This window comes from Ambystoma mexicanum, chromosome 1p, assembly GCF_040938575.1.
Source record: "Ambystoma mexicanum isolate Mex_15411 chromosome 1p, UKY_AmexF1_1, whole genome shotgun sequence".
NCBI classification, from domain to species: Eukaryota; Metazoa; Chordata; class Amphibia; order Caudata; family Ambystomatidae; genus Ambystoma; species Ambystoma mexicanum.
The window spans coordinates 1095919841-1095943624 of NC_090921.1; the positions used below are offsets into that span (position 1 = coordinate 1095919841).

The 23784-nt window shown below is 50.3% G+C and overlaps 1 protein-coding gene across 3 annotated transcripts in view; it reads right to left on the reverse strand.

Annotated features, from left to right (window-relative positions):
- IGSF9 (immunoglobulin superfamily member 9) overlaps positions 1-23784 on the reverse strand; it is a 665024-nt gene that overhangs the window by 118645 nt on the left and 522595 nt on the right. For all 3 annotated transcript variants that reach the window (XM_069604696.1, XM_069604697.1, XM_069604695.1), the window contains exons 14-15: positions 13355-13530; positions 3437-3687 (exon numbers count right to left, since the gene is read on the reverse strand). In XM_069604696.1, coding sequence (XP_069460797.1) covers positions 3437-3687; positions 13355-13530 — 427 coding nt within the window. The remainder of the gene's footprint in view (positions 1-3436; positions 3688-13354; positions 13531-23784) is intronic.

Genomic DNA, 23784 nt, shown 5'->3' on the forward strand with positions numbered 1-23784 from the left:
TAACACCAAATGCTTGTTGAGGCGGAATTCTGACAGAACCTTTGGCATGAAAGAGGGGTGCGTCTGTAGCACCACTCTCGACACATGGAAAGTCAGATACGGCTGTTTCAGGATAAGGCCTGGATCTCACCCACCCTCCTGGCAGAGGTGATGGCAACATGGAAAGCCATTTTCCACGAGAGGAACTTGAGAGGGGCCTGATGCATAAGCTCGAAGGGGCCCCCATGAGCCTCGTCAGCTCCACGTTGAGTTCCCACACCGGGGCAGAGCCTTCACCGGCAGGAAAGATCGAGACATTCCTTTGAGGAACTCCTTGACGAGACGGTGAGACCAAAGAGAAGATTGTCCAGGAGACCTGGTGCAGCGGGAAATTGCCGCCAGATGCACTGTGATAAAGGTGTGCGTGGAAGAATCTGCAGGGCTGTGACCCTCAGAGTGGTGATGTTCTACGACCGGCACCATGTAGAGAAACGCTTCCACTATAGCACTTCAAAGTCAACGACGCTCTGGCCTTGGCAAGGACCTCCCTGCAGTCCGCTGGCAACTCATATCCTCCAAACTCTAGGACTGCAGGAGCCAAGCTCTCAGGTTCAGCCGTGATGCAGGATTGCCCCTCCTTCTCTGGTGAGAGGATCCGGGACCACCGGCAGTTTGACCGGGGGCGACGCTGACAGGCTGAGAAGGTCCGGTTACCAAATCTGCCTCGGCCACGCCAGAGCAATGAGTATCATCCTGCATCAACACGGTTTGAGTGTATTGATGACTCACAGCAGGAGCGGCAACGGCGGGAACGCGTACAGAAACAGGCCTTCCCACAAGAAGGAGAACACGTCCCCATGCTCCTCGGTTGGTGGAACCTGCTGGCAAACCTCTGGCATTTGGAGTTTGCAATCGTGGCAAACAGATCGATCTGGGGCCTGCTCCACTTGATGAAGATGCAGTCCACCTGGTCCTGCCGAAGTTCCCACTCGTGGGAGGAGCACAACTCCCTGCTGAGGCATCGGTGATGGTGTTCTTGACTCCCGCCAGGTGAAAGGGGACGAGGAACAGCTTGACGGCCCAGTGCCACAAGTCCTGCGCCTCTTTGGAGAGCGCTGGGTATCGAGTGCCCCCCTATTTCCTGAAGTAGAACATTGTGGTGTTGTCTGTGAAGATCTTCACCACCTTGCCCTTCAAAGACGGAATGAATGACTTGAGGGCCCAGAACACTGCCCGTAGCTCCAGAATATTGATGTGAAGATCCTTCTCCTCCGCCTGCCACAGGCCTCTGATGTGCAGGCGTCCGGTGTGGGCTCACCATCCTTCCAGGGAAGCATCCGTAGTGACCGTCTCCTGGTATGGGGGGCTTTGAAACCCTATGCCCCGTCAACGTTGGAGTGAATGCCCCACCACCATATCACCCGACGGAACTCCTCATCAAGTAGGATCTTGCCCGCAAAGCTTCCAGACACCTGAATCCAGCGAGCGTCCAGGAACTCCTGAAGAGGTTGCATCCATAACCTGCAGAGCCGGATAAGGTAGATGCAAGACAACATCATGCCGAGAAGCGACTTGATAGTCCACACTGTGGCGGTCTTCAGTTACAACAGTCGCACTTTCCCCAGAATGGCTGCTACCCTCTCCTCCGACGGCGACGCTAGGCAGGAGATTGTATTGAGCCTGGCTCCTAGGAACAGCGCGTTCTGCGATGGCATCAATCAGGCGTCCTCCAATTCCAGCGATGTCAAGAAGTCTCCTTCTTCCAGTTGGCCGAGCATGTGCTGCAACATGACCACCCTGAATCTTTGGGACTTGTGGTACTTGTTGAGACGCTGCCAAGTCTAGAATGGGCCACCAACCTCCGGTTTTCTTTTTGACTAAAAAGTATCTGGAGTAGACTCCAGAGCCCCAGAGCCGTCGTGAAACCGGCTCTATCACCCCCTTTCGCAGCATGGGCCATACCGCCTCCAAGAGTTGAGGGATGTGCTACTCCTGCTGGGCCACCAGAGAGATCCACGGGCAACTGTGCTGAAACTCCAGGGTATGTCCATGGGCGAGAGCATCCAGCGCTCATCTGTCGGAGATCTTCTTCCACTCGCTGATAAATCCCGTCGGCCGGACTGGACTGATTGCAGGGTTGCAATAAGTAAGGCTGCAGACTGCTGGTTTACGTAGAAATATTGGAGGCTGCATGGAAACCTGTCAAGGAATCAGGAGGGTGCATCATTTCAAACATCTGATGGCTACTCAATCACTCTAAGTCATTCAAACGTCCTCATGCTTCTTCCAGGATAAACTCTCAAGATGTGGATTCTGCTCAGAAGTCCCAGACAGTCCCAGACATCCAAGTGTCTGCCCAAATCTGGTCTTTGCTCTGTGTGTCATTGTCCTTCCAAGGCAGCCAGAAGGCATGACCATGTATGGCTTTATCTGTTCCCTTTCCCAAAAAGGAAACAATGTTTAGCTGGGGGATCTCATGTTTGCCCTCAAGGACCCCCTCGGGATACAGCAAGCCACTATTCCGGATGAAGGTCTCACCTCCACCAGCTAGGTGCGCACTCCCATGCGAGAAGACTCGCACAGGGCAGGTGATCTCTCTGGGACAGCCCAACTGTGAAAGGCCAAAGGACCCTCAGGAGGCACATCACAGATAAAGCCCTGGATGTGAACTTCTCTGGGGAAAAAGCTCAGTAAACCATTAGGATAAAAACTAAAAGTATAGAGGCCCTCGCTTTAGGTACACAGTTTAGGACTTTCACTGTCACATGTGTCCAGGCATGTGCTTTTAGCAATCAGCCATTTGGAATGTGGAGCAAGTGGGTGCAGGAAACCTGATGGAATGGTGTTGATAGAGGGTGCAGAACCCAGTTGAAGTATCTGTAAGACAATGTGGCAACAGTGGATGCAGGAACCAGTTATAACACATGACAGACCAGTCATGATGTGGGATGCAGGAGCAAGCAGACGGTTTAATCCGGTGGAAATGCGTCAACAGTGAATAAAGTAATGAGTGACACAACCTGAAGAAGAGGAGGAGTTATTCTGTGTAGGAACCAGGAAAAGCATCCAAGGGAATGCTGAGGCTGCAGATGCTTGAGGTATAAACTGAGCAAATGAAGGTTCTCTGGGTGCCATACTGAGTCAATGCACCGGAATGAATGGCAAAGGTAAAATGAGAAAGAAAAAAAAAAGCTAAGATTGTGCCACTTGCCAAAGATCACACGTGTTGCCAGTGGTGAGCTGATGATACCACAAAAGGCATCTTTTTCAGGAGCTTTGTCTTTATTTGCTGATGTGATAATTTTGACCATTTGTTCCAATATTTTCAAAGTATGGCTGTGTGATATGTCTTGCTAAATATTGTCCTGAGTGAGTGATCTTCCATGGTAGCAAGCAGCGTGCACTGCCACTTCACATAATCACTCAATGCTTTTAAGTGTGAACAGCAGTCACTCACCTTCATAAGTCCTGGGACGAAGTGCTCGGTCTCGCTTCCAGCCACAGTGTCATCGAGTAGCTCCCAGCCGCCATCATCCTGACGAAATTCCAGGGCGTAGCTGGTGAGGGGCACAGAGGCATGCAGAGGGGGTGCCCATCGCAGCAGGACTCCGCGCGAAGTCTCGTTGGCGGTCAGGGAGCGGGGTGCAGACAGCACAAGCACGGGTTCAGTAGTGGGGAGTTCGGGAACCACTGTGGTAACTGCAAAAGCTAAATGAAAAAAGATATATATGAAGATGAAAACAAAAGCATTGAAACCATTAAGTCAAGATTAGAGCATGTGATCTAACCACTTGAGTGGAAGTGTGGGTGCTTGGCATGGTGGCGTGGCAAACACCGTTCTAGGGGATCTAACCTCAGCTCAATGCTTCAAGCTGCCTCCTCTGTGAGATGTCACACATCACTTGAAACTAGTGGAATAGTTTATTTCTCTTTTTCTTTCATTAGTACCTTCTTTTCGATGTGGTCACCTCTTTGAAACTCTTATCCTCGTGCTTTGTACATTTTCCTCTTGTCCTCCCTGGTGATGAAAGACTTTCTCAGAGAGCACACAAGCTCTCCACACTGGGCAGGCAAGTAGCAGAGCAGCTGTGTCATTTATTTAGTGCATGTGTAAATTGTGACCCACATCACCAAACTGGCCTTGTGGCCCTACAGACTAGATGGAAGGGCAGGCACACAAATTAACTCAGAAGGGATTTATAAGGTTAAAAAAGCCAGAACTCACCTGTTACACCGAAAGTAAAAAGGGCGAATTTTATTTGGTCAAATATTTACCGAAATTTATACCCCAAACAAGTAGATGATGGGTAGGGACAAGGTGGCAGGTTGGGTGGGTTCACAGGAATGTTCTCCCCAAATTCTTTGGTCACAAAATACGGGGTACAAAAAAATCAACTTTTTTACTTTAGGTCAAATAATTTCAGAGATCTAACCTTGAACTGTCACTGAAATCAAGCTGGGGTAGAAGCTTGCCTCGACAGAAGGACGAAATAAAGAAGGGTGTTCTTCATGACGTGCAGGTAGACTAAACTCACTACATAGTAGACTTGCCTGACGAAGGGCAGGTCAGCATTGCGGTGGGTTCATGGGACGGAGGAGGAAATGCAGAGGGCGAGACACTGAGGCTGGAAGGGAGACTTCCAGAGGTCAGAACCTAATGCACCAGTACTGCAGCCAACAGGCTTGTATCACGCTGCAGGTGGCTTCCAAGCTATGGAGAGAGCTGAAGGAGTTGCATCGCATTGCTCACTTTGAGAGGACATTGGGTGCCCTCTGCATACCAACACAAAGCGACTTCAAAGGATTTGAGAAAAGAGGCAAAGAGTGCAGGCAGCCTTGTAGATATGTGGCGTACCAACCACCTTTACATCCTAAAAACAGGCAAATATCCCCACACAACCCCCAAAAAAGTAGGGAGTAAAAACTACTCCTAAAACAACAAAAACATTGTCACACAGAAGGATCCTCCCCTTTATTCCACTCAACAGCGCCATGGATATATTTGGATCAGCAATGATAGCAGAGCCATACTGCAGTTCCAATAATATTGCCTGATTCAAAGAGGTTTAAGGTAAAAATTCATATTACATTTTATGTAATGTTCTACGAGCAAAGTAATGTTTACAAAAAGATGTTTTAGACTTAACTTTTTTACTCGCCTAAAGGAATAGCCCCATTGGAAATTGATGTACTTTTTTACTGCCTAGCGAATCATTTTAGGACGGAGCCTGTGCGCAGAAGTGAACGCTACCAACAGCACCGCCTTGAGTGTCACCAGCCTGATATCCACTGAGGCCAACAGCCCGAAGGGCTTACGCTGCATAGCCGCAAGAGCCATGTTGAGGCCCCAGACCAGGTGTGGCCTATGGACCAGAGGAAAAATCCGGTACAACGACTTCAGGTGAGCCTTACCCACTGGGTTGGACAATGAAAAAATGTGCTGTGGGGAATTTTTGTAGGCTCAAATGGTCGCCAAATGGGTGCAGCAGGTATAGACCTGGACGTTAGAACGAGCAAGATGTGCAGAAAAAGCCAGCATGTCGTCCAAGCCCTTGACGGCCAGTGGGGGTGGGTGGGGGCGATCAGGATGAGACCGCAGCCCAGCGAGGCTCTGAATTTGCGGCGAGTCCTCTGGAACAATGGAGGAGGAAACACATATCTGTGGCTATGCCAGCAGAGTTGGAACGCATCCCCCACAGAGCACTGCCCAGGCCAAGAAGCGACAAGGGGGCACTACGAATTAAGAGGAGATGCAAATAAGTCCAAGTCTGCGAACCCCCATCTCTGGAATAGGGGCAACAAACAGGTGATGTGTAACTCCCATTCGTAGGATGTTGAACCCCAGTCAGCTGAGTTGATCTGCTTTTGCATTGCTGTACCCCGGGAGATGGACAGAGGCAACCATATCCCCTCTGACAGGGATCACTCCCAAATTGATACTGCCTCCATGCACAGAAGGGGTAGCGGGTGCCACCCTGCTTGTTCAAGTAGAACGTTGTTGTGGAATTGTCGGTCCTGACCAGAACTACCTTGTCCCTGATGGCGGTAGAAGGCCTTGAGCGCCAGGCCCATCGCCCTGAGTTCAAGCAGATTGATATGCAGCCATGAATCGAATATCTCTCCAGGGTAGCCTCCCAACCTGAGAGGGAGGAATCCGTTGTCACCACCAGACCACTCTGGGGTGTGAATGGGGCCCCTACTGCCACATTGCAATCCAAAAGCCACCATCGGAGATCTGAAAGATGGCACAGAAGGATAGGGATAATGTCCCATTGAGACCCTGTTTCCTGGTCCCAGTTGGACACCAGGTGGAGCTGGAGTCATCTCATCTTGAGGCAGGCATGCTGTACTGTAAGCACACAAGATGCCATCAGGCCCAGAAGGTGATGGAACCACTGTACCGAGGTGGATGAATTGGCCAGGAAGTGCCCTATCCTCTTGCGGAGAGATAGAAGCCTCTCGGGCATGGGGAATACCCGCTGCGCAGCTGTGTCCCAGCGCACCCTAAAGGACACCAGGTCCTGGGCAGTGGTCAACTGCAACTTCCTCTGGTTGAGGGAGAACCCGAGTTGGTGAAGAACATCCGTTAGTCGCTGGCAGGCATGCACTGCCCCCTCAGGCGAGCTAGCCCTCACCAGCCAGTCGTCTGGATAGGGGCATAAGTGGTGGCGCTCCAGGCAGAGGAGGCCAGCCACCACGTTCATGAGCTTCGTGAATACATGAGGGGCAGAATTGAGGCTGAATGGCAACACCTTGTACTGGAAGTGGTGCGACATAATGTGAACCGCAGGAATTTCCAGTGCAGCTGGTAGATGGGAACATGTAGATATGCATCCTTGAGGTCTAGGGAACACATCCAATCCTCCACACACAGAGTCCTTTCTATGTGTGCTGGGGTGATCATCTTGAAGCGTTCGAGCGGTAAAGATAGGTTGAGGAAAGACAATTCCAGGTCTACCCTCAGGCCAGCCTGGTTGTTCTTAGGTACCGCAAAAATTCTGGAGCAGAAGCCGGAGCCCGTATCTGACGGAGGAACTGGCTCCACCACCTGCACGTCCAAAAGAAAAAAGGATCCCACACAACAGTCCCGGTGACCCTATCTGAAGCAGAGGAGAAGAGGGTAGAGGAAAAGGAAGAGGAAGTCTTAGGCCCATAAAGATTCCAAGGACTCCTGAAACAATGCCTCTAGCTGTCCGTAAAGAGAGCCAGTGGGCCCCCTTTGGTGTCTGATGCAGGAGTGGAAGAAGGCAAGCGGAAAAAGCCTTGCAAGGTCCTCTGCAGCTTTCTACTGTGGTCAATGGGGGACATGTCTGGCCGCGCACGCCACAGTCCTGAACCCCTTGAATCCGTTGAAAGAGCAGGGCTTGAAGTCGGACTTACCCTTGGTCTGAGGGAAGGACTTTTGCCCTCATTTGGTCAGGATGGCTAAGGACTTAGCAGTCTGCGTCAAGGTCTTCTTTTTCGTCAGCTCGTCATCAAAACACGAATGAAAAGGATGGAACAAGTTACTTACCTGTAACTGTTGTTCTACAGCATGGGTCTGGCATGGATTCACATGCTCATGAATATTCCCCGTTGTCAGGTTGGGAATCCTTGGTAAAGAAAAAAATCAGTTTCAGTTTCGTTTCTGAACTGTCTTTCTACTAGTAAACAATCACTGGTCTCTGGATCATACTGCCCCCAGCCAATGACTGCCCTCTACCTAAGCCCCTCCTCTGGCAGCCATCTTCAGATTTTTACTGCACGTTCAAGTGTTGGGAGTCTCGTGCTATAGCTCTCAAGCTTTTACTGCATTTTACGCTTCTTGGAGGATTGCAGAAGACCTTGAGGCCTACCCCGCGGACATGGCCCAGGACAAAGGAAGCTCAACGCCCACATCCAAGCTTTTTAGGAACTGCCCTGGATGTGGATTGCAGAATGTCTTCAAGGAGGACGAGCATTCTAGATGCCTCTACTGCCTTCACGAAGACAAAACGCACGTGGAGAAGGACTGTGCGTTTTGGAAGAACATGTCGTAGCGGACCATGAGGGATCGGCGTATCCACCTCACCAACAGGCTGGAAGGGAAGAGCCCAGCGGTAGGTGAGAAGAAGAAGATGTCCGAGCGGTCTTCTAAGTCCTGTGAGGGCGCCTCGGCGACGGGGGCCCAACAAAAGGCTACGCACCGCGAGTCCGCGGGCACCGGCAGCGCCGAACGGTCGGGCTCCTCGGCTGCCAGGCAGGGCGCACTTTCACCGACGCCATCAACCACAAGCCGACGCTCTGGCTCGGGGAAGAGGAAATCAGAGAACCCGAGTAAGCTTCTGGAGAAGCCCCGGTCGATCCCGACGGAAACAGCCGAGGGGGAGCGAGGCGGTGACCCTCCCCCCAAGGTGAAGGCCTCAAGCATGCCTAAAGTCGTGAAGGCCCTGATTCACCCAGCTAAGGTCTCTATCGAGGGAGTCGTGGTGGCCCTGGCGAAGCCTGTGGAGGCTACCCCAGTGGAGGCAACCTCGGGGCCCAGAGTTGCCCTACCACCGCAGAGGGAATCCTCTTTTCAGCTCATCGATAAGACCCCTGTGAGAACCCCGGTGGAAAAAGAAGGGGGTGCCAGTGGCCATCACGGACACGGATACAGCCTCTGAAGAGGAGTTGGCTGGAATCGTGAAGATCCTCAACAAGAAGTTCGAGGAGGTCCGGTCCCATGGGAGGGATCCCGATGAGGCGGACGAAGAGAGCGAAGGTGGTGCCAATGAGGTTCCCGTGGAGACGGAGGATTCCACTCCCCAACCGTTGCGCCCGTCACAACCGGTACTCGAGCCACGGGACAACTCGGGAGCCATCTTGATGGCAATCCAGGCCTTATGTACGGAGATAAGGACGAGGTTGCCCTTACCCCTAATGGATGATCCAGCGCAGCCTGGCCCGTCGGGGAGGCCTCCGAGCAAGTAGAGGAGAGTTCATCCCCCCCCCCCCGCCCTTTCAGCCTTCGCGGCCCTCACAGCCCTTTCAGGCATGAGCTCTTGCCACAGTTTCTGGTTCGCCGCACCTGGGAGCACATCAACGTTGGCCTGTTGCAGCAGCAGCCCGGCATTGAGGTAACATCTCCTGCCAAAAGACTCATGGGCCTTGTCCTCCTTGGAGAAACAACTAAATGCAGCATCTTCCATGGATGACGAAGACAATGACTTGGAATACAAGGAGGCTGCTGCTATGACTGAAGAGTGTGGTTGAGGGTGGGAGGCCTGGAGGACTGGTTCCCCATTCAATAGCCTAAAACGGCTGTCCAATTTCTTGTTCATCTGGGCGTTGACCCGAGGCTTCTGCCAGACCTTTCTAGCAACTGACAGGACATCTTTCTGAAGGGGAATGCTTGAGCGGCTCATGGCGCAACAGAAAAGGACCTCCACCAACACCCATAACTCCTGGGGAGGGCCTGCTCCGGCTGGGGTACTGCCAAAATCTCTGCAAGGCCCTTAAGACGGTCATGAAGCACCATCACCAAAGCCGAAGGCTCTTAATCATGTGCGCCGTCGTCATTGCCATCATCGCCGACCTGCCCCCCCTTTTTGCCAGACACAGGGGAATCAACCCCCCTTGATCAGATACCGAGGGCAGCTGGAGATCGACAGGGGCGACTGAGGGGGAGGAGAAGGCATTGGTGGTACAGGAGGAGGAGGGCTAGGAAGCACCGGCAGAGCTTGGACCGGAGGTGGAACGGGCTGTGGTACTGGCACTCCTGGAGAGACCGGAGGAGGACCCAGGGGATGAGGCCTAGGAGGCACGACCTGTGGAACCACCTCCTCAATGAGTCCCCTGAGGAGCCCCGACATGTGATGGAGGCACATGAGTAGGAGAAGCATTCTAAGAAGTGATCCTCACATAACGCCGGATCGCGGGGGGCCCAGCACTCCACCACACTGGGCCTACTTTCCTGTTTAAAGCACAACGGAGCCTGGGGGGGCGAGGGTCCAAAAGGCTGAGAGGGGTAGATATAACCCTGTGGAGACCATTTGCCTGTGTTGTACAGCCCGACGCCTCTTCCCAAAGGAAGGGGACTAGAACCCTCATGAGTGGCCCACTCTGTAGGCAAAGGAGCCGGTTGAGGCCCTGAGTCAGAATCCAAGATGGCCACCGGCCTCGCAAGTTCTGCCATATACCTGTTTGCCATCTTTGGGCCTGGCGCCACGCCCTGGGGGGGAGGATGCACAGGACCTGCGCCACGTGCTGGCATGGACATGGAAGAGAACTCTCTGCCCCCAGATCCTGAAGCAGAAGCACCAACCTCAGAGATGGCTCCGATAGGCCTAGGGCCCTCAGCCAGCGGGGGGGGGGGTTGTTGAATCGCCCTGCGTGAAGACCTCAGAAGTGGCTCCGGTAGGCTGAACACCCTCAGCTACAGAACCGTTAGTCGTCTTGGGGCGAGTTTCGAACTGATTCCTGGAAGCAGAGCTCGATGATCCTTTGCACCCTAGTGCAGAAGAGGAGGATGCGCCGGAGCATCCCTCTGTAGATCACCGGGAAGAGCCCCTGGGTTTCTCATCCTGGGAGCAAGCAGCCTGAATGACCTCGGGTCCGTCTGTCGTTGGATCGGCCAGAAGAGCCCGTAGGCTCATGTGCAAATGGGGCTTGTGATAAGAGCGACAGACATGGCTGTACCATGGGGAGCAGAAAATCCAGCTGCAGTACAGAGGTGCTGAGCCATAGCCATGTGTACAACCACTGCTTGGTGACACCAAAATGGGTTTCCTACCACTTTAGAATTTGACACAGTCACAGGAATATACACTATAAATAGCTAAAGTGGGGGGCATAGGGGAGTGTAGAGAAGAAAGTTAAGAGTAGTTTCACAAGTCCTAAAAGGGCTAGTATACCATAACCAATAGCAATGATGCTTAGGAAGTCCATCCCTACTCTTTTTAGAGGTCACTCCATTACAGGCAGGTGACCTTATTGCAGGTTTCTGTAGAAAGTCACTGTAGCAAGCTCCTGAATAGCCCATCACCAAAGGAGGGGATAGACTACGAGCACCCTGGCCAAAGATGGCCGAAAAGGGGACTCCCCACCCAGTCTCCACCACCTTTGGCCCAATAAGGTAGGTACCTTTATATAAGGGATTTATGCCCAATGCAAGTCAGTGAGAATGAGGGTGCACAAAGACATATAAGGTAATCCCGATCCCCAGACTCCAACGAGCAACACCACAGACACCATGGGGCATGGTAGCAACAGGCTTGACCGATGGATGAAGTCGCTGAAAGCTCACAGGCTAAGGGTTTGAGGCGTCCAGCAACTATTACGTCAGGTTGATCCCAGGACAAGGTGAGACCACTTAATTTCAGTTCCAGCAGCGGACGTTGGTGTGACAGGGTCGGCAGCCCATCAGGAGAAGTGCCGTGGGACAGGCTCAGGGTCATGATCCCGTCTGGGGGGAATTGGTACCCCACTCAAACCTGGGATAGGAGGCCTACCAGGGTTTCCACCAGAGCTGGTCCTGGCCCAGAGGTGGGGTGAGAGAGATGAGAGGGCCTCCATCCTTTCAACTCTACATGTGCTGTGCTTGTTGAAAGTGATACCACTCACTGTCAATCCCCCAATGACCATCAAAACCTATTCTGGTCAGAATTATTTTTGTTTCATTGCAGGACTACCGGAGGTCGGAAGTTCATGCAGCAAATGAAAATCATTGTGGCCTGTAGAATGAAGCTGCCGGCTTCGCAAGTGATTCAAGAACGAAGCGCCGGTCCAACGGCACATCCAGAGAACAAAAGGGGATCACTGCACCTACCCAATAGCAACACAGCAACCGAGTCCTGCACCAGAGATAATGATTCAACCGCTATGGGCTAAATGAGGGTTTTAAAACCTTCGGCTGTTGTGGCCTAACCCAGGTGGAAGAATACGCTTAGAACAGTCAGATGAGCTTGGTGAACAATGGAAGGAAGAGGAAAAGGAAAGTCAAAAGTAAAATAACCCCAGAACAGTCAGAATGAGTGAGGGGGTGTCCAGGTGAGGTCAGGCGGAGTGGAGGCGGACCAAGAGACCAGGAGGGGGAGCAACAATGTTGCTGAATCTTAATGAGATTGTGCTGGAGCTTGTTGCATGTGAGCTGTTGGTAGTGAGAGAGAGAGTGGTAGCAGTTTGGGAGTGTGAAGGCTGTGAAAAGTGAACGTTTGATAGACAGTGTGAGAGGGCATAACTATAGTGTAGAAAGGTTGATTGAGTGAAAGCAAGAGGAGTGACTGAGGGAGTGAGAGGAGTGTTTGAGAGAGAGGGAGAAGAAGGAAAAAGAGTGCCGAGCAGAAAGGAGAGTAGAGTGGAGAGACGAAAGTAAAGTACAAAGTAGACATGGTGTGGACAGAAGGAGAGCAGGAAGGGAGGAGAGTAATAGAGAGAGAGGGAGGGAACATGAGATAAAAGAAAGTGAGCAAGAGCAAAGAGTAAAATGAGTCCAATTGTTTTATCCAGAATATATGCTGGTGGCTACCACAGACCACCAATGGAAAGGACCTCCAACATTCAAGCAGGTGGAGGCTGTCCAATCAGAAACAGATTGCCACCTCAGAGCCAGTTCTCACACACATACACACACACACACACACACAATACTGACCTGGGGTCCAGAGCTGGACTATTATGAAAGTGCATGTACTCGTATGGCAATTTTCGATGTGAAAAGGAAGGAAGATGGCAACAAAGATGATGGCACAGAGAACAGAGCTTGTACAGCCCTGAAGAAGAAGCAGCCAATTTGAGTTTGTGGAGGAGTATTGATGAACAGAGCAAAAACACATTTCGCAATAGGCAATAACAATAGCCTACAGGAAGACATAAGGTATGCTCAAAGTACAGGGGGTAGGAAATAATTAGTTTACTGGAAGCCGTATCAGCGAAAGAGCAAACGTCTCATCCAAAAAGGGAAGTCACAAAGTGGTTGGGTACAAGAGGGATTGAGCATTATACAAATGACTAAATATTAATCACGAGAAGGTAAGCTGAAATTAAACTAGACTACACGTCTGCAAGGAATCACTAACTAATGCAGAGGGGCAGTGGTTACTTCAGTGCAAGGAGACAGTAGAAGGCAAAGGTTGGAAATGATTGTAGTACTATGCCAGTGGTCCTCACAGCACAACAGAAAGTTGTATTTATTGAGAGAAGACCAGTGACAATACCCTGCTTCATGGAGAAAATGCTCCATGCAGTGAATTGCTATGCAGCAACCAGATGGCCCACTGAACGGGCAGCACTGCAATATTTAAGTACTCACCAATCTGGTACATAGGACGTAGAGCACTGTACTCAATAAGGACTCACTGCAAACAGTAGGTGCACATAGCCACGTATGTGTCTGGTGCAAGTGCTCCCCAGCTTTCTATAAGCAGACAGTACTCACCGAGGGGGTAGGCAGGGACTATCTCACTGAACGGCCCGCTGCCCAGCTTGTTTTGAGATAAGACACTGAATTGGTAGCCCGCATCGGCCTGCAGGTCCTCCACCAGGAGATGTGTGGATCCTACGGGCACTGCCAGAGTGGTCCATTCGTGATGGCCGCGGCTCAGCCGTTGAACCCTGCAATGAGAAGCACAAATACAAATCAGCACTCTCTGCAGTAGGATGGCGCTTAGAGAGGTGGAGGCCCCTTCGAAGCTTTACTGACATGATTTTGGCATAACAAACACAAAACATGCACATGTTATAAAATGAACAATTTGCACAACAGCATTTGTTCAGCAAGTCCATGATATGAAAGAGCTGTTTTTTGTGGCCTCATGCCTCTGAAGATGTGTCACAGACAATAGACCATAGAAGCAATTTTGAAAAGATAAAGGTGATAAGATGTAAAATCACATTTCCATCAAAACCTTTAAAGCTTAGCATTAAATGTGGGCCCTCATATCAGACTCAGCACCACATGATCAGGACCTACCTGATACCCTCAGGTCTACGATCTAGATATTTGCTCTATATGTCAAATGATTTTCTAAACGTTATACTTCGAGGACTGTTGGAGAAGGGAACATAGATCATAACTAAAGATACATGGACAGTGTGACGGTAATCCAATTATGCAAACTGGAATGCAAGCTGGTCTACTTCAATATCAACCAATCAGGTTGGTTTAGGGTGTCTTTCACTGTCAGGACTTGCTTTCATTATGGGAAGAGGAACGGCAAGATTCAGTTCTACTGTGAATGTTCACAGAGAGTTAATAAAGCAATAGAGCCCGAGGAGGGAGAGGGGAATGGGCATTGCCGGTCTGGTAATGCCCCGGGGCATCAGTTACAAGCCCGAGCAAAGCAAGGGCTTTACATAAGCAACACATAGTCTCTTTTCCCTTTCTATGGCGGCCATAAAAAAGATATATAAAAAAAATGAAAATGGTCGCCATGTGTTAGGCAAAATGGTATGCAGTACCGTTAGGGTGCACTACAACAACCCTGACCTCCTGGTAATAGCAACCCAACCTTTGGTATAAGTCTGTACTACACAGGTTGGTAGTGTGGACGAGTAGCCAGGCTTATCTCAAGAGGGGTCAATGTGAGCTGTAGGGGAGTTACACAGAGATTCACAGTGACAAGTATTCAAGAAAACACTTACACACAGGGTTTCTTGATAAAACAATTATTAATGAATTTATCAGTCTGTTAATACAAGCCTTCCTCAGAAGGGAGCACTACAAAACACCACACAAATATACTTTAAAAACTATACACTCTTAAGTTCAGAATCAGTAAATACCCATTTGGGATGGCATACAGCAGGGATCTACACCCACAGGTGACTTCAATTGCTAGGGTGCTGTTGGCATTAATGTATTACTGTTGGCATTCAGAATTATTCAAGTGTAAGGAAAAGGAAAAGGTTATTAGAGCAAACAAGATACCACCAATATTCTTAAGCAATCAATTATTTTCAGATCCCCCAAAAAGAGTCATTCAGTTAAAACAGGCTAAGCCAAAGTCAATGGGCAAAAGTCTATATGGGCTGAAGCACTTGTTTTCCGGTAAGTAGAAAAGTCTTTGCACAAGGTTTCAGAAGTCTTTAATGAAAAAGATGAATCAATGTAGGGCCACAAGTTGTTAGGCTGTGAGTAGTAGAAGATGCAAGCAACTCTACAGCAAGAGGTAAATCCTCTTAGACTTTGTACAGTACCTTTCAAATGAAGAAAAGATGCAGCAGATGACTCCTGTTCCTGTGCAGCTCTGCAGATCTCGCTGTTCCTGGGCCTCAGTCGTGGGGACAAGGAGGAGGACGTTGGGGGACTCCTGCACTGCACTGGGGCAGTCAAAACTTGCAACCGGCAAACTTCACTTTCAGTGGCTGTTCGGTGTTTTAGCTCCTTGTGTCTACCGCAAATAGCACCACTGCGGTTCCTGGCTGTCGAGATGAACTTTCCTTGTTTCTGGGGTCCTGCACTCTGTTGAGGGGGCTCAGGCTCGATGAGTCCTGCTTCCTGGGAGTCCGGAGGATCTTCCTGGCGCTCTTGGCCAACTTAAAAGCAACGCACACAAACTGGTGTCCCTCTCCCTGGCTCTACCGTTTCCAGCAGCAACTCTGTGGAAATTTCAACCAACTCTGAGACGGATGTCCAAGTGGCTTACGTTGGAGTTGATTGGTCCTACCAACTCAAGAGGAGAAGTCGTCCTTGCAGGGGCTTCTCTGTCGATGCGAAATTGGCATTTCAGCACTGCAGCAGGGCTTCACCGGGCAAACCAACGGTCCGGGAGTTGCAGCAGACGTCCTCTTCAAGTTCTTCTTTGGTTCCTTCGACAAGTGGTCGACTCTGCCTTCCAAGCCAAAAGACTCGCCTTTTATTCAGTTCTCTCTCTTTCAATCCAGCCTAGCTGTCAGTCAACCAACAGGGTGACTGTCCTTGCCGGACAGTCAGCCAGCCAATCATCACAGAGTGCATTTGAGTCTCCTAGGAGACTAAGCACAGGGAGTTTCGGGCACCTCCCTCACTTCCTGCCTACCCCAGACACCTTCACTTGTAAATCCCACCAAAGACAAAACGAACAAAGGGACCAAACCTGGTTTGGCACGCAGAGTAGATCTCAAGAAGGACCTTTCCACAAAGAAATGGCGAAAAAAGAAGATCGGGCCATTTTGACAGAAATGGCACACATGGGTTCTTTACCGTGACTGCGAACGCAGCCCGCAGTAAAAATCCATAATGGTAGTAAAAAGTAAACCACTTCCACCAGTCTTTCAGAGAGGAAAGTGTAACATATAATTGTTACATGAGAAGCTAGACAAAGGGGATACTAAGTAACCCCTCCAACTCCCTATTGAAAGATAGTGTGTGCTGGGTCTAGAAGGTTACAAAAGGTAAGTAAAGTCAATTTCACTTTACTGCTCTGGGAAACATTAGTTTATCACAGAGAAGGTATTTCAACATTGGGGAAATCTAAGAGACATCCCTGTGTCACTGCACTAAAGGTGTTGTGTGACACAATGTAAAAGATGATGTCTATGGAATTTGTCAGACTCCACAACCAAAAGAAACACAGAGTAAAAATCACAGGAAAAATACACGAGAGAGTGGGAAAAAGGGTCTCACTCTCTCCCGGTTAAAAAAATCAAGTCCTCAAAATCCAGCAAATTTGCTGGGGGTCTCTAAGGTAGAGGGAATTGGCACATTTCTGAAAATGCTCCCTGACACCATGGATCGGGGCCTTCTCACTTTCACTGGCAGCCTGACAGAGAAAGGGAAGGAACTCGGAGGGACGCCGCGCATCCATCGAAGTCGGGTAAGTCTTGGTCGGGCTGGTAACGACCCAGCGAGGGTCAATCAGATTGTTTGTTACAATCTGATTGTCCTTCGCCGGGTACCAACGTAGGCTAAGTTCAGACTTGTTATGTAAAGAGTTTTTCATACAGTACCAGTCTCCACAGAGTGGTCTTACAACACCAAGGTTTGCCCAGAAAGAGGCATACTGTGCCACCACTATGGATATCTAGACCCTGGTCTGCCAAACAATAGAAAAGGGCAGCAGAGGAGAGGAAAGGTGGAGGGCAGTTAAACACACATCAAAGATGCATAAAGGTAAGTAAGAGAACGAGGGGTAGGAATGGATTTTGGCATAGTTTGCATATTGATAGAGTCGGTGTACAGCGATCAAACCATAGTGCTGATCAGAAAAGGGCAAATGCATAGAGCTCCTGTGAGAATGAGCATGTACACATGCGGGCCGGTTCTAGTGCTTACATGGAAGTACTAAAACCAGTCAGAAAGTGGTTACAAGGAGGGCTTTAGATGTGGTTAGCAGTATCCTTGAATCACAGAGGCGTGTTTGTCAGTTAGATGACAGACCTCCGAGAGAGAAATCTGTGATCGGACAGCCGACTGTCAGATCCCAGAGTGGACTGTGTGCCAGGTGTACGCGAGGGGGAGAATAAATCAGCTGTGTGGATAGTAGAGTTCCATACCTGCATGGCTACATACTGTCATTGGTATTGTTCTCTGCAAAGAGCTGCAAGGCAAAACCTTTGTACCAACAAAACTATACTGAAAATGGAAACCAAAAGAAAGTGTGAGGATGAAATCGTAAGGCATTCCTGCTTGAAAGAACTTTTTTTCCAACGTGTCAAGACTGTACGATAAAATGTTCACTGGCATGGTTGCCCAGAGAATAAATACTAAACTGCTGCCTATGCCACCTTTCTAATTAATTGTTTGCCAAATTTGACACGATTTTCAGTAAAAACACATGTATTCTTGGAAGGCAAGAAGCGTCCCTCCATATCACTTCCATTGCTCAGATTGTAGATTAATGAATGTATATGGGCATGAGGAATGGCTTGCACAATGACCGGTCCTGCCTAGATCTGATTGGCAAGCACAAACATGATTACCGTTTGGGGAAAGGATTGGCTGCAAGGTTTTCTGAATTGTACGAAGAGATATCCACATGTAAAGGAAATCTGTTTCCTAGGGATCTTTTGGCAGAATGGTCAGGGTAGTGCAACAACTATGGACATATTTCAAGCCTTGGAGCAAAAACTATGGAAATTTCAAGCCTTAGAGACCCGATGTCAAAACTCCACCTACACCTCTCCAAAGTCATATTCAAGATGCCTGCTTCAAATGCCTCCGCTTTAACCCTGAGAATGTCGGGAAGTATGCTGTGCTAGCTCCTGAGACTGTCAGGAAGTATGCTGCGCTAGATCCCAAGAATGTCTTGAAGTATGCGGCGCTAGATCCCAAGACTGTCTGGAAGTATGCTGCGCTAGATCCCAAGACTGCCTGGAAGTATGCTGCGCTAGCTCCCGAGACTGTCTGGAAGTATGCTGCGGTATAACCCTGAGACTGTCTGGAAGTATGCTGCGCTATATCCCTGAGACTGTCTGGACGTATGCTGCGCTATAACCCTGAGACTGTCTGGACGTATGCTGCGCTAGATCCCGAGACTGTCTGGAAGTATGCTGCGCTATAACCCTGAGACTGTCAGGAAGTATACTGCACTAGATCCCGAGACTGTCTGGAAGTATGCTGTGCTAGCTCCCGAGACTGTCAGGAAGTATGCTCCGCTATAACCCTGAGACTGTCAGGAAGCATGCTGCGCTAGATCCCAAGACTGTCTGGAAGTATGCTGAGCTAGATCCTAAGACTGTCTGGAAGTATGCTGCGCTAGATCGCAAGACTGTCTGGAAGTATGCTGCCCTAGATCGCAAGACTGTCTGGAAGTATGCTGCGCTAGCTCCCAAGAGTGTCTGGAAGTATGCTGCGCTATAACCCTGAGACTGTCTGGAAGTATGCTGCGATAGATCCCAAGACTGTCTGGAAGTATGCTCTGCTAGATCCCGAGACTGTCTGGAAGTATGCTGCGCTATAACCCTGAGACTGTCAGGAAGCATGCTGAGACTGTCAGGAAGTATGCTGCGCTATAACCCTGAGACTGTCTGGAAGTATGCTGCGCTAGCTCCCGAGACTGTCTGGAAGTATGCGGCGCTAGCTCCCGAGACTGTCTGGAAGTATGCTGCGCTAGCTCCCGAGACTGTCTGGAAGTATGCTGCGCTAGCTCCCGAGACTGTCTGGAAGTATACTGCGCTATAACCCTGAGACTGTCTGGAAGTATGCTGCACTATATCCCTGAGACTGTCTGGAAGTATGCTGCGCTAGGTCCCGAGACTGTCTGGAAGTATAATGCGCTATAACCCTGAGACTGTCTGGAAGTATGCTGCACTATATCCCTGAGACTGTCTGGAAGTATGCTGCGCTAGCTCCCGAGACTGTCTGGAAGTATACTGCGCTATAACCCTGAAACTGTCTGGAAGTATACTGCACTATATAACTGAGACTGTCAGGAAGCATGCTGTGCTAGATCCCAAGACTGTCTGGAAGTATTCTCTGCTAGATCCCGAGACTGTCTGGAAGTATGCTGCGCTATAACCCTGAGACTGTCAGGAAGCATGCTGAGACTGTCAGGAAGTTTGCTGCGCTATAACCCTGAGACTGTCTGGAAGTATGCTGCGCTAGCTCCCGAGACTGTCTGGAAGTATGCTGCGCTAGCTCCCGAGACTGTCTGGAAGTATACTGCGCTATAACCCTGAGACTGTCTGGAAGTATGCTGCACTATATCCCTGAGACTGTCAGGAAGCATGCTGTGCTAGATCCCGAGACTGTCTGGAAGTATGCTGCGCTAGATCCCAAGACTGTCTGGAAGTATGCTGCGCTAGATCGCAAGACTGTCTGGAAGTATGCTGCGCTAGATCCTAAGACTGTCTGGAAGTATGCTGCGCTAGCTCCCGAGAGTGTCTGGAAGTATTCTGTGCTATAACCCTAAGACTGTCTGGAAGTTTGCTGTGCTAGCTCCCGAGACTGTCTGGAAGTATGCTGCGCTATAACCCTGAGATTGTCTGGAAGTGTGCTGCGCTATATCCCTGAAACTGTCTGGAAGTATGCTGCTCTATAACCCTGAGACTGTCTGGAAGTATGCTGCGCTAGATCCCAAGACTGTCTGGAAGTATGCTCCGCTAGATCCCGAGACTGTCTGGAAGTATGCTGCGCTATAACCCTGGGACTGTCAGGAAGCATGCTGTGCTAGCTCCCGAGACTGTCTGGAAGTATGCTGCGCTAGCTCCAGAGACTGTCAGGAAGTATGCTGCGCTATAACCCTGAGACTGTCTGGAAGTATGCTGCGCTAGCTCCCGAGACTGTCTGGAAATATGCGCTAGCTCCCGAAACTGTCTGTAAGTATACTGCGCTATAACCCTGAGACTGTCTGGAAGTATGCTGCGCTATAACCCTGAGACTGTCTGGAAGTATGCTGCACTATATCCCTGAGACTGTCTGGAAGTATGCTGCACTATATCCCTGAGACTGTCTGGAAGTATGCTGCGCTATATCCCTGAAACTGTCTGGAAGTATGCTGCGCTATAACCCTGAGACTGTCTGGAAGTATGCTGCGCTAGCTCCTGAGACTGTCTGGAAGTATGCTGCGATATAACCCTGAGATTGTATGGAAGTATGCTGCGCTATATCCCTGAGACAGTCTGGAAGTATGTTGCGCTATAACCCTGAGACTGTCTGGAAGTATGCTGCACTATATCCCTGAGACTGTCTGGAAGTATGCTGCGCTATATCCCTGAAACTGTCTGGAAGTATGCTGCGCTATAACCCTGAGACTGTCTGGAAGTATGCTGCGCTAGCTCCTGAGACTGTCTGGAAGTATGCTGCGATATAACCCTGAGATTGTATGGAAGTATGCTGCGCTATATCCCTGAGACTGTCTGGAAGTATGCTGCGCTATAACCCTGAGACTGTCTGGAAGTATGCAGTGCTAGATCCCAAGACTGTCTGGAAGTATGCTGCGCTAGATCCCAAGACTGTTGGGAAATATGCTGCACTAGCTCGGGAGACTGTCAGGAAGCATGCTGCACCATAACCCTGAGATTGTCTGGAAGTATGCTGCGCTATATCCCTGAGACTGTCTGGAAGTATGCTGCGCTATAACCCTGAGACTGTCTGGACGTATGCTGCGCTAGATCCCGAGACTGTCTGGAAGTATGCTGCGCTATAACCCTAAGACTGTCAGGAAGTATACTGCACTAGATCCCAAGACTGTCTGGAAGTATGCGGCGCTAGATCCCAATAATGTCTGGAATTATGCTGTGCTAGCTCCCGAGACTGTCAGGAAGTATGCTGCGCTATAACCCTGAGACTGTCAGGAAGCATGCTGCGCTAGATCCCGAGACTGTCTGGAAGTATGCTGCGCTAGATCCCAAGACTGTCTGGAAGTATGCTGCGCTAGATCGCAAGACTGTCTGGAAGTATGCTGCGCTAGATCGCAAGACTGTCTGGAAGTATGATGCGCTAGATCCTAAGACTGTCTGGAAGTATGCTGCGCTAGCTCCCGAGAGTGTCTGGAAGTATGCTGCGCTATAACCCTGAGACTGTCTGGAAGTTTGCTGTGCTAGCTCCCGAGACTGTCTGGAAGTATGCTGCGCTATAACCCTGAGATTGTCTGGGAGTATGCTGCTCTATAACCCTGAGACTGTCTGGAAGTATGCTGCTCTATATCCCTGAGACTGTCTGGAAGTATGCTGCGCTAGATCCCAAGACTGTCTGGAAGTATGCTCCGCTAGATCCCAAGACTGTCTGGAAGTATGCTGCGCTATAACCCTGAGACTGTCAGGAAGCATGCTGTGCTAGCTCCCGAGACAGTCTGGAAGTATGCTGCGCTAGCTCAAGAGACTGTCAGGAAGTATGCTGCGCTATAACCCTGAGACTGTCTGGAAGTATGCTGCGCTAGCTCCCGAGACTGTCTGGAAGTATGCTGCGCTAGCTCACAAGACTGTCTGGAAGTATACTGCGCTATAACCCTGAGACTGTCTGGAAGTATGCTGCACTGGCTCCCGAGACTGTCTGGAAGTATGCTGCGCTAGATCGCAAGACTGTCTGGAAGTATGCTGCGCTAGATCCTAAGACTGCCTGGGAATATGCTGCGCTAGCTCCCGAGAGTGTCTGGAAGTATTCTGCGCTATAACCCTGAGACTGTCTGGAAGTTTGCTGTGCTAGCTCCTGAGACTGTCTGGAAGTATGCTGCTCTATAACCCTGAGATTGTCTGGAAGTATGTTGCGCTATAACCCTGAGACTGTCTGGAAGTATGCTGCACTATATCCCTGAGACTGTCTGGAAGTATGCTGCGCTATAACCCTGAGACTGTCTGGAAGTATGCTGCACTATATCCCTCAGACTGTCTGGAAGTATGCTGCGCTATAACCCTGAGACTGTCAGGAAGTATGCTGCGCTATATCCCTGAGACTGTCTGGAAGTATTCTGCGCTAGCTCCCGAGACTGTCTGGAAGTATGCTGCGCTATAACCCTGAGACTGTCTGGAAGTATGCTGCACTATATCCCTGAGACTGTCGGGAAGTATGCTGCACCATAACCCTGAGACTGTCTGGAAGGAACAAGTTACTTACCTGTAACTGTTGTTCTCCAGCATGGGTCTGGCATGGATTCACATGCTCATGAATATTCCCCGTCGTCAGGCTGGGAATCCTCGGTAAAGAAAAAACCAGTATCAGTTTCGTTTCTGATCTGTCTTTCGTAGTAATAACCAATCACTGGTCTCTGCGTCATACTGACCACAGCCAATGACTGCCCTCTACCTAAGCACCGCCTCTGGCAGCCATCTTCAGATTTGGAAGCACGTGAAGTGGCAGTATGACCAAGTGAAGAGCCGCAGAGGGGTAGGCGGGAGGGTTCGCATGTGAATCCATGCCAGACCCATGCTGGAGAACAACAGTTACAGGTAAGTAACTTGTTCCTTCTCCAGCATGGGGTCTGGCATGGATTCACATGCTCATGAATAAAGAATACATAGCAGTACACACATGCACAACCACGGGAGGTGGCAAAGGCTCAACATTAAGCATCACATCAACTCAACATTAAGCATCTTACCTCCTCACCAGGCTCACCTCAGGCGAACAGGTTGCGCAGCACTGCTTGGCCGACCCTGGACTCCTCCCTGGAATCCCGGTCGACGCAGTAGAATTTCGTGAAGGTGTGCGTCGACCTCCACGTAGCAGCCCTGCATATGTCCAGCAGGGGCACACCAGATAGGAACGCCGTGGTAGCTGCGATCGCTCTGGTGGAATGGGCTCTCGGACGGCCAGGCAGCGGTCGGTTTGCCAACCGGTGACAGTACATGATACAGCCGGAGAGCCATCTGGAGATGGAAGCCTTCGAGAGAGCCTTCCCCTGATTGACAGGTCCAAAGTTCACAAAGAGTTGTGACGTCTTCCGAAAACCTTTCGTGCGGTCCACGTAGAACTTCAGCGCTCTAGCTACATCCAGCGAGTGCAAAGTCCTCTCAGCCGGCGACGAAGGCGACGGGAAGAACACAGGTAACACCAAGGGTTCGTTGAGATGAAAGTCCGACGGTACCTTGGGCATGAAGGAGGGGTGCGTCCTGAGCACTACCCTCGTGTCGTGGAAAGTCAAGTACGGTGCCTTGCAGGAAAGGGCCTGGATCTCTCCCACTCGTCGTGCGGAGGTGATGGCCACGAGAAAAGCTGTTTTCCACGATAGAAACTTCAACGGGGCCGAGTGCAGAGGCTCGAACGGAGGTCCCATGAGTTTGGTCAGTACCACGTTGAGCTCCCACGCCGGGGCCGGAGCCTTCACCGGCGGGAACGATCTGAACAGTCCCTTCATGAATTCTTTCACCAGACGATGAGACCACAAGGACGTCCTGCCCGTGGTTCTGGTGTATCGGGAGATCGCAGCAAGATGAATCTTGATGGACGCGTGTGCCAGACCAGCTTTGGCCAGCGTCAGCAGGTACGGCAGCACTTGGGGAGCCGTAATC